At 35.5% G+C, this 10,933-nt stretch overlaps 1 protein-coding gene across 4 annotated transcripts in view; it reads left to right on the forward strand.

The window, feature by feature from the left end:
* Positions 1-9,862, forward strand: part of MFSD11 (major facilitator superfamily domain containing 11) — a 25,523-nt gene extending 15,661 nt beyond the window's left edge. For 2 of the 4 annotated variants that reach the window (XM_062592132.1, XM_062592130.1), the window contains 5 exons: positions 1,171-1,296; positions 2,235-2,409; positions 3,437-3,572; positions 4,698-4,886; positions 5,590-6,230. In XM_062592132.1, the coding sequence (XP_062448116.1) occupies positions 1,171-1,296; positions 2,235-2,409; positions 3,437-3,572; positions 4,698-4,862 (602 nt within the window). In that variant the 3' untranslated portion in view covers positions 4,863-4,886; positions 5,590-6,230. Of the gene's footprint in view, positions 1-1,170; positions 1,297-2,234; positions 2,410-3,436; positions 3,573-4,697; positions 4,887-5,589; positions 6,231-9,183 lie in introns of those variants that run through there. The other 2 variants (XR_009960374.1, XM_062592131.1) reach the window with 2 other exon arrangements.
* Positions 9,863-10,933: the final 1,071 nt, after the last annotated feature.

Consider the following 10,933-nt stretch of genomic DNA (forward strand, 5'->3'; position numbering starts at 1 on the left):
ATTACTTAATAGTACCTCCAGTGTTGCTTTAACTCAAATTGACTAATTTTAATCAGTCTTAGACATGTAGCACCATGGGAATGTGAAGCAAGACAATAAGTTAAGGAAGTTGGTCAGCTTTGATTAATCCAAAATTTGGACTTCCAGGTAGCTGAGGGAAAAAAAACAAAACAAACAAAAAAAAAAAAAAAACCCAAAACCAGTCTGTCTTGGAAAAATTAGATGCTGCCATCTGGTGGCTAACAGTCAAGATTGCCACTTAATATTGGAAAATTTCCATAAAGTCAAAAAAAAAAAAGAAAGAAAAAAAAAAAAGCTTCTGCTTGCAAATGTTATTCTGATTATTAAGACTATTCAAAATTCATCCTTTTTTGAGGCTGTGCAGTTCACATACCACACTAGATAGCCTGCTACTGCTAGATCTTTAAGTGGTGCACCATATTGTTTGCAGTGGCAAAGATCAGAGGAGGTGAAATAGAAATATTTTAATTTCTAAACTGTTTTTTATTTGTTTAATCATGACACTTTGTATTGTTTTACATATACTTGCTGTTAAGAAAGTGATATTTATACACTGAAAGTCATTATAGTCATACTAGCTTGACTCAGCTCTGTTCCCTTTCCTCACAGTAATGGCAGCAGAAAGAAAGAAGAATTTTTAAGAAGTTGTTCTTACGTACACAAGGAACTAAAACTTAACATGTACTACTGCTTTTTCATATTAGGAATCTTGCTACTTTTGATTTGGGGATGCCTGAGGTCTCAGAGATGCTAAGATTTGGAAAACATTTTCTTACGCTGAATTCCTTAATTACATTTAAGGAATTATTATTGTGCAGTGTTATTTCACGTGGCACTTCTTACGAAATTTGGGAAATCACCCAGGTGCGATTACATCAAGAGAGCCAGTACTGAACTTAAGTGCATATGTGACACTAAGTGTGGCACATAGTGTTTTTCTAATATTGTTTACATAAACTGACATAGGAGTGTTTCATAATTAGATAGCTTAAAATCATTCCCTATTTGCTTCTATTACATATATCTCAGTTAAATATGTATTTTCAAGATGCTGTAGGGATAAACAGCATTCAGATGTAATTTTTTCTAACTGTTTCTTAGGTAATATATAATAGTTCATCTGTCAAATTTTTTTTGCTTCCTTAAAAGGTTTGGAATTAACTTTCTTTTCTGGAGTATATGGAACGTGCATTGGTGCTGTGAATAGGTTTGGTAAGGAAGAGAAGAGCCTTATTGGTCTCTCTGGTATTTTTATTGGTGTTGGAGAAATTTTAGGTGAGTTTAAATTTACTAATTTTTAGAGGGGAAAAAAAAAGATTGAGATGCTGCAGTTATTTAAATTGCTGTTTGTATTTAACTGAATAGTGTCTTTCAAGCTTCCAGCAATGATTACATGAAAAAAAGTCAAATGGTTCATTATTGTATTGTGAATTGTGCATTATTACAGCTTGCTTTTACTGAAATAAAGTGTTTGTAGACCAGGATGTAAAATATTCTTGGCTATGAATCTTAAGATTCTGTGTTCTCTTTGGCTTAGTGCAAAGCACTGTACAAGATTTAGAAACTTGAGGCCATAATGTTGTTAGGAAATTTTCAGCATTTCAATATTTTGTTTTTAAATAGTAGTCTGTTTACATTTGTAGTTTTTCTTAGGTGAATACTTCTTAATTCTTTTTCTTTAAAAAAAAGAACAATAGTAATTACAGTGCTAAATTTCTCCAAAGGAAAAAAAAAGGTAAACTTATGTTAAATGAGAGATTGATATTTAAATAAAAATGAATATTGATAATGTTCATTATGTAAACATACTGTTTTTTTGTTAAAACTGAAGTTCAGCAGCATTAAACATTAGCGCTGACAATCCATGGAGATCCGTGCATTTGCAATCAATAAAACTAAGACTAAGTTCATCCCCATCACCCGATCCTATTGCAGTCCTGGAGGAAATAGTGACTGTGGGGAAAATACGTATAACCCAGAGGTTCTGTTGTCTGGCAAATAGAGCTGACAGATGCAGCAAATTCCTTTGGGCTGGTTCCAACTCTGACAGTCTTTTTTCAGTATCTAATATGGAGAATTTCATAATCTGTTTTCTATATTTGTTGCAATATTTTAAGTTTGGTTCATTTCTTTATATCTTCCAGTTCCAATTTAAACTCTCAGATTTCTGTTTTTTGAGTAACAGTGATTACCAGTCTTTTCCACTCCTGCAGGTGGAGGAATCTTTGGTTTAGTGAGCAAGAAGAATCGCTTTGGCAGGAACCCTGTTGTGATGCTAGGCATCATTGTGCATTTCATAGCATTTTATTTAATTTTTTTCAACATGCCAAATGATGCTCCTATTGCTCCTATGGAAGGAACAGATGATATAGCTTATATGATTCCAAGGTATGTAAACTTTTTCCTTTGACTGTTGTAATTGAAGATACATATTAGCAGCTTGTTCCTCTAACAAAAAAGTACCTTAAAGGTTTTTCTGTGTAGAGACTAACCCCACAGAAAAAACTATCAGGAATTTTCAGTTTTCATTAACTGTAGGTAAGTCTACCATTTCACACCCATCTTAGCGATTTAAATGGCATGGGAGTAGAAAGCATGATGATATTTGGTAGCAATTCTGTTTGAGAACGTAACTGTAACAGGCTTGAGAAACAACCAGATGTCAGGAATTGAGTTTCTTCTAAAACAGCATTAGGCTCAGTTTTACTGGAGCATAAAGCACCAGTCTTGCACTGTTGTACTGGTTCCCAGTGGATTTGGATGCTTATTGTCAAAGTCCATTTGATTCACCTAGAGCCAGACTCTCTTATACAGCTCGCTGTTAGGGAAGAAATACAGGGAGCTTTCCTATCTCATCCTTGTAACCTTCTGTTGGGGTGTATTTTTTGCCAGCATGTGTGTAAACATAACGTTGTCACTTTGTTCAGACACAACTGCTAATTTGCAGTTTTAAGTGTTTGTGACTGTGCAGATGACTATTTTGCAAACTGTAGTATTTGCAGTATGTACATTTTTCTGCAATATGAATGGGTCTGTCTTTCTGTCATACTCCTACAGTTTTTATGAACTCACTATGCAAGTCTGTCAGCTTTGGATCACTGCCTTGTGGGCTTCATGGCTCCAAGCACAATGAGTTCTTTTAGCAGCTTTAATTCAGCATAGAGTTGACTGCAGGTACCAGTAGCAGAAGTTTTAACATTCCAGGATTTAAAATCCAATGAAACTATTCTGCCTGTCAGCCAAATCTTCACAGTTCTTTCTTGTTGAAATTTAAAATTTGGTAACTTTCTCCTGTTCTTTGTTTCCAAACAAATCTGACTACAATAGTTTATGGGGGTAGAGTGTTATTTAATGAATAGCTGTGTAGGCTGTTTGAACAAATGACTTTTAGATTTGATTCCTCTTTCTTCTTCAGCAAAGAGGTGGCCGTTTTCTGCAGCTTTCTGTTGGGCCTGGGAGACAGCTGCTTTAACACGCAACTCCTCAGTATTCTGGGATTCCTTTATTCAGAAGACAGCGCTCCTGCCTTTGCTATATTTAAGTTTGTTCAGGTATTATCTCCCACAGCCTTTTGAATGTATGTTTATTGGTATATTATTAAAATACTATTTTTTAATGAGCTCAGGAAAATTAATTCTGCTGTTTTTGCAAAGGATAAGAACCTGTTTTTTAATTATTATTATTCACAGGAGGAAAAGAAGTTTTCAGGTAGCATTAGCTAAATTCTATAGCTTGGTGCCAGACTTGTTGCTGGCAGTTGCTAGTATGTAGACATAAGAATGAAATTGTTACTTATCTTTTTTAAAATCATCATAGTCTCCAAATAAATATGCTTTTACTGGTTGAAGACTGGATAAAAAGTCCTTCATGTAATACAAATGCAACTGTTGTGTCCTGGACAGATTGTTTCACTTACAGGGATTCGCCTTGTTTGGTACTTTCAGGTTAAGACCTGTGTCAGTGAAAGTTCATCAGTAGAAAAAATGTGTACAAAGTGTTAAAATTGTTTGTGCATGGTCTCATCATAGTAAGCTAGTGCTGGGAGCAGAGTTTAGAGTTTGTCTGTTTTAATAGATCACAGTTGCTTCCTTCAAAAATTTTTAATTTTCAGTGAGTTTCATGCAGTGCTACATTTTATATCTTTATGGATTATGTGTAATAACTTATGAGATAGACATTGAATATAAAGATTCTTTATGCTATGTGTGATCTAATGAATATTTTATCCTTAAAAAGGATGGCTTGCAAGTAAGCAATGATGCTCGTCAGAACACCTAGCTATTTTAATATTGAACTGTTTGTGATGGTATAAAACTGAAAAAAGATTATCTAGATTTTGTCTTAAATTCCGCTCATGCTTTGGCTGTGTTGTTTCCAGACTAACTGTTTTTAAATACCAGAGAATTTCGTTTGATGCAATAAATGCTTCTGAGTGTAGGTGTTCATTTTCTACAGTGAACATCATTTAAATAACAAAAACTAAATCTGTTGTGTGTGATGTCAAGACACTTGTTGGAATATAACAAAGTTTTAAAACTGTACATCTACTGAAGAAACATATTATCAAGACAGCTTATGTCAGTTTGATAATCCTTATATAGTGATGCTAGACTATATTTCCACTGCTAACCTTTCCTTTTTTTTTTTTCTTTTTTTCTTTTTTTCCCCTCTCTCAGTCTATCTGTGCTGCAGTTGCATATTTCTACAGCAACTACTTCCTCCTGCAGTGGCAACTCCTGATCATGGTGGTTGTGGGGTTCTTTGGAACAATTACCTTCTTTACAGTGGAGTGGGAAGCAGCAGCCTTTGTTGCCCGTGGCTCTGACTACAGCAGCATTTGATATAAATGCCAGGCCTAGCCCAATGTAAGGAAAAGCACAGACACATTTACTGTGAAGTGATGTTTGAAGGTGAAAAGATCGAGTTGCAGAGGCTAAGATGAAAGAAGCCACTGCTAAATCAGTGTCAGTCTAACTGATGGAGACTGTGATAATGAAACTGATAATGGAACGTGGGGAAAAATACTTTTTTATTCTTGCTTTAATCAACTGAGCAAGAGATGCAGTTCTCAAAAATCAGATACTAGAAATGGGAGGAACTAGAGATCTGTGCATTGAACAACTTTGTTCTGAGACATCCCTTTCTGAATATGTAATTGCCTAATTTCACTCTATCATGCACTACCGCAATTACAGTTATGTTCCGTTCACCTAAATTATTTTATCTGGGTTCTAGTCCTGCAGACACTTAAATTTCTCTATTGAGTGAGTGATATTTATAAGGTATGTTATGTGTCAGTGTGTCTGCATGACTGACAAATCAATTCATGCCATTGACTTTTTCAGCAATTAGATATACAGAAGTATTTCTGCAGAAAATGATGTCTTCTTATTTGGTATTATTACCCCGTTCTTTGATTTCCAAACACTTGTTTGTTGTTAATCTGTTTCATGTTTTTAAAATTTATCAGATACATTTTTTTTTAAGAAAAAGTGAATCTTCTGTAATGTGATGTAATAGATTTTTTGCAACAATTTGAGCAAATATTTTTTGTTTGTCCTTTTTAAGGACATGATCCTGAGATGTGTGGAGCACTGACTGTTGTCAATGATACATGTGTTGGAGTGGAGTGCTCACCATTTCTCAGAATCAAACTGCTTTGGGATGAGTGCTGTAACTTTCTTCAGGTAATGCTGTATGAAGGACTGTAAGACATGGTTTCCCTCCCAGAATCATTTATGCTCCCAGATAATTCTGATTTCACCAAAATTCTCATCTGTTATTACATTTTAATTGCAGAGTGATGACAGCGTATGCTAGATTTACCCGTTATTGAAAGTATTCTGTGATGGGAGCATTTTCTGTGATACCTTCTTAAAGTATGAATAGACTCAGAATATGAACTGGAAAAATAATCTTGCAGTATTTATCCTACTGCACAGTCTAAAAATATCTGAAAAGCTTGACATAGGTTGTTTTATTCAGTATATTTTGGGAAGATATGCTGTAATCTTATTCTGCCAAATGCAAAAACAAGGCTAATACCATAGCAACTAAGGTTTTAATTCAAAACTGTTACAGATGGTCATAGAAAATAGGCAGCAAATGCAATCCACCTTGATTTTTGTTTATCTGCGTGATTTTGTAGTACTTGCAGTTATGTTTCTCTCTTGTTAACAAACAAGATGCAAAGGAGAGCTGATACGGAACACTGAGAGTCTTATTTATTTATCCTAGACACTCCATGTGGCTATTTTTAGAAGAGTACTGTCTGTCAGCCTTTTCATGCACACTCAGAATGTTCATCTCTTGGTTTGAAAGACAAGTCAGGAAGTTGACTCAAGAGAACGTGTTGGTAGCTCCTGCATGTCGTAACTACATAGATGTAGCAGAGGTTAAACTTGTAGAGGAAATATGCTATCTCCTGTGACTTTTGCTATCAATTTTGCTCTCACAAGGCAAGAAACGCAACTCTCTTGAGGCAAATCCCTGTTCATGCGCTATAAACAGCAGAGAAGCATTCTTTTTGGGGCAGATAGAAAGGAATTTTGAATTCACTCCAGGTTTTTGCTGTGAGGCCAGTAAGATGTTAAATGGAAGATAAGTGGGCACCTGAACAGTTGACAAGCAAAGAAGTTAGTGAGTGGAGTCAGGAAAGCCTTTCTGTATTCCAGGGGATTCAACAAGTGATATAAAAGAGAATGAGACAGAGGAGAACACAAATCAAGAGAAGGATTACTGTAACCATAATTTACCAGGCAAACAGAAAAAAACTGTTTATGATACTCAGTCTATACATATGGTTAATGTGAATGGCTGCACTTTAATGTCTCTTAAACAATCTTGATCCTGTAATTTGAAACATACTGTTTTTATATATTGTACACTGTTAAAGGTATAGATGACAGGATGCTTTCAGTGATTAGATTTCTCTTATTGGATAATTACTAGTACTTTCTATAAAGTACCATAAGGGATAAAAAGGGATCTTTTCTTAAGATACAGAATTCCTGACTTCAGTCCTCAAACTGTTCTTGGGACCTGTTCTCCCCTACATATCAGTGAGAGAAAACAGACAAAGTCTACAAGGAATAATTTTGTCTTACGGTACATAGAAGACAAAAATGATTCTCAGGTGTTGTGGCAATGAGCAACTTACAGGTGCATTTGATACAATTCAATTTAATTTTAGCTAGGCAATGGTTTTCATGAGGTTGCTTTTAAAAGTGATCCCTTTAATGAACTTCTGTGTTGTTCATCTGGGATGTGAGAATTATATAGACTATTTTAATAAAAGATTTTTAAAATGTTCTCTAATTGTGACTGTTTTCAGCAAGAATTTTGAACTGACTTTCAGGGATGCTAATGAAATAGGACTTGTGCATGTTTAGCATCTCTCAGTCAGATGTTTCCCCTCTCTTGCCCCCTCCCCTCCCCCCCCCCCCCCCCCCCCGTTTTCTGCTTGGTCTGAATCCATATCAGATAATGTAAAAAGGCCGTTCATAGCCATTTATTGAGTCGTTAAAGTGAACTGTTGCTGTTCTGTGACAAATTTTACAAAAAATTCACAAATTTTTCAAACCTGCATCATGGATAGCCAATGTTTTTTAAATATTAACTATGAGCATGATTTCTAACACTTGGTATTTAGAAACATAGAAAATCTCAATTATTCAAGCAGGCCATGAGACATGATTAGTCATATTTCTTTGAGATGAAAAATAATCCAGCTACAGACAGCAATCAAATCCATCAGTTTTGGTACAGCAATATAAAGAGTGATAATGTTGACATCCATTTATTATTCTATCACTTCATCTTTTTATCAGCATATACAGGCCCTGTGACTGTGCCCCATTCATCTTGCCTCCCTTGGCATTTGACCCATTTCACATTAATCTGAATTAGGAGCTTTCAGGGTTTTTTTTCAGTTGGATTTGGAAAAAGCCTTTTGCTGTATTTGTTGTATTGTGGTTTTGATTTATATTGGCTATAACTTTATGAGCAAAATTGCACATTATATTGCTTGGGTTAAAAAAAAAAAACTTTTATTTGGTTTCACTCTTATCCTTTTATGTTGTTAGTAAGGTTTAGTATCTTGACATATCACATCCCAAGATTTTTCCAACAAGTGCGGAAGAGGAAATGAAAACTGATATTCCTGACATTTAGGTGCTAAAGAAGCTGTTACAAATTAGTCTTACATATATGTCATAAGCATATGATCATATCTACATTAGTCTTGGCAGTTGGTTTTCATTCTGATATAATATCAACCTCTATGCAAAGAGAAATTTCAAAATTTCTACAACTGTGTAGACCTTGGTCATAATTAAGTGATATGCTTTTATTTTTATTGTGTTAGTTTTGTTAAGCATAATCTATTTTAGAAAGTTGAGATAAGGAACTTTCTAAAATAGATTATGCTTATTCTTTATAAAATAATCTAATCTATATGAATTTCTGCAGGTATAGCTAAACCAGGAAGGGTATTCTAAAAAAGAAAAAGAAATATTGCAACCTTTACTGCAGTCTCTGTCTTAGCAGAAACCCATGCATGGTGCAGTTACTAAAAATAAGAGTGTCTTTTGCTAATATAGTTCTTTATTTTTTAAAAACTGGTTTAAACTATACTGGAAAGAAAATTTCCTGGTGGAGTTTGCTGGTACAACTTTACGAAAAAATAATTTTCATTTAGAAAACTATAAATTCAAGAGCCTGTGTCAGTTGACAAAATTGAGCTCCATTTGACTTCCTGAACTCCAGTAGTTTATTTTATCTGGAGAATGTTGTTCCTGGGCTACTGTCATGACTAAATGCCGGTAATTAATGTTACAGAGGTTGCCTAAGAGCTTGTCTCTGAAAAGTCGGCTGAGTAGGAAGAGAATCTCAAAGACTCTGTTTATTAGTGCAGTGCGTAATTGTTTGCCATCCGTGTAAATAACAATCACTATGTTCAACATGTCAGTGAACACAATATTCTAGTTTGCGACTCTGCAAGTATATTAGTTAATATAGGACCTTAAGGTCATGACTGAATTTTCTAGCAAAATGTATTTTCTAAGATTTTATCCATGCTTCCCCCCCACCCTAGAAGTCTTGTAGCCTCACTTAAGTTAATTGTATGTGAGTTAATACTATGTTTTCCATGTTCTCCATTAGGTTTTCTAACATGCTGGCAGAAATACAAAAAAAGACAGAATTTAAAGGTGGAGATGGAGTCAAGAAGTTAACCGCTTAACAAGATACTTGACATTCTGATATGGCTACATTGTTTGAGAAGCAATGCTGAGACTCTCATTTGTTGTGGTTTCCATGGATAAAATCAGAAGGATGGTTGATTAGTTTAACTCCAAAATTTGTGCTAGTGCCACAGATAAAGCACTAATGAGCAGAGAGTGGAAGAAACATCCTTAGAGTGCAAAAGAGAGCAAATTTGGAACTGGGCAGAATACTGCACAGCAGGCGAGTGAAGGAAGTGCTTTGTTCAGTTGAACCTAGGCATTTAGCTGCTGCTGGCATTGACTCAATTTCTATTTGTTTGATATCTTCTCTGCTGTCTTAGTTATTACTTCAACTGTTGACAAGTCTTCCTCCAAGATATCTTTTCTCTTTTGTTTACATCTTGATGTTGTGCAGAAACTTAATTTAAATTGGGTTAAACCTTTTCTACGTTAATAAAAGGTGTCTTTGGGTTAGAACTGGTGATACGTTAATTGAGAACAGACTCACAAAAATATTATCCTAATGAAAATGCTGATTTCAAATGCCTGTACAGAATGAAAACAGACTTCTTACTATATTTCTTTCTGTTGTCACACCCATGCAAATAAAAGTGAATCACAGTCAGTGTTTTTGCTAATATGCTTGTTAAGTTGTCAAATTGCTCTTGTCACTGCTTTAAACTGTATAGTCATGCCAGGGGCTTTGTAGAAAGGAGACAAATAGTCTTGGCTGGTAGATCTTTAAGTGCTTTGTGTCACCTATCAGGGCCCACTTAGGAAAATGAACATGTTTTGTTTAGCACTAAACAGCCCCTTTGAGCCACTTAATTCTAGTCATGGTGTAGGCTAGTGAGATGTTTTAAGGGAATCAGTGCTGACTTTTAGTCCTTTCAGTCCATTCCCTTGCTTCACTGGAGAGCTCATCTTCTGAAAAGTGACCCAGCTGTAGAAAGGAGAATGTGTTCTGACCTTCAGTGTGTTGGTCCATCTTCTAGTACTCTCCACCACAAGTTCAAGGTGTCTTCTTCCCAATTAGTGTCATGTGTTGCATGTCTGATGGTCCCTGGCAAAATTAGTCAGAATTATGGGTTATGGATTGTTACTTTGGATCTATTTATCTCAAACTAAATGTGGCTGAGGAGGGCTGCTGTTTAATCAGAAAGTAGGTAGGTGAAATACATGGTTCAGTCCAAGTCCTATTTTCCTACTGCAGCTGGGGGGCTTGGAGGGAGCAGTGGATTGTATGGGAAAGAACACGACTGCAGAGATGAAGATACCAAAGGAAGGGCATGAAGTGCTTCAGGCCAGGAGGCCAGTACAAAGGAACTTTGCTTGCTGCATTTTCCCCTGAAGATTCTGTAACTTGCAGAATCTTTGAAGTCTGCTGTAGTCCCACTAGTGTCAAGATGGGATGGCCTTAGTATTCTGATTTCCAAGATATAGAATCTATACTCAATAGCTGATTTTTAAAATCCGTTATGTGAACAAATTCAAAAACTTCCTAGGTTAGTGTTCTCTACACAAAACCCTTCGATTCTTGGGATAAAAGGACAGTTTGGAGCTTTTGTTTCAAAGTTAGGTCCTGAAGGAAAGGAAATGGAAAGGAAGTCTGTGCCTCAGATGAGAAATCATTCGTTCTGTCATATTAAAGGGAAATTGCTATTTGTTAAGGTCATTGACTGAAATTA

This window comes from Rhea pennata, chromosome 19 (assembly GCF_028389875.1).
Source record: "Rhea pennata isolate bPtePen1 chromosome 19, bPtePen1.pri, whole genome shotgun sequence".
NCBI classification, from domain to species: domain Eukaryota; kingdom Metazoa; phylum Chordata; class Aves; order Rheiformes; family Rheidae; genus Rhea; species Rhea pennata.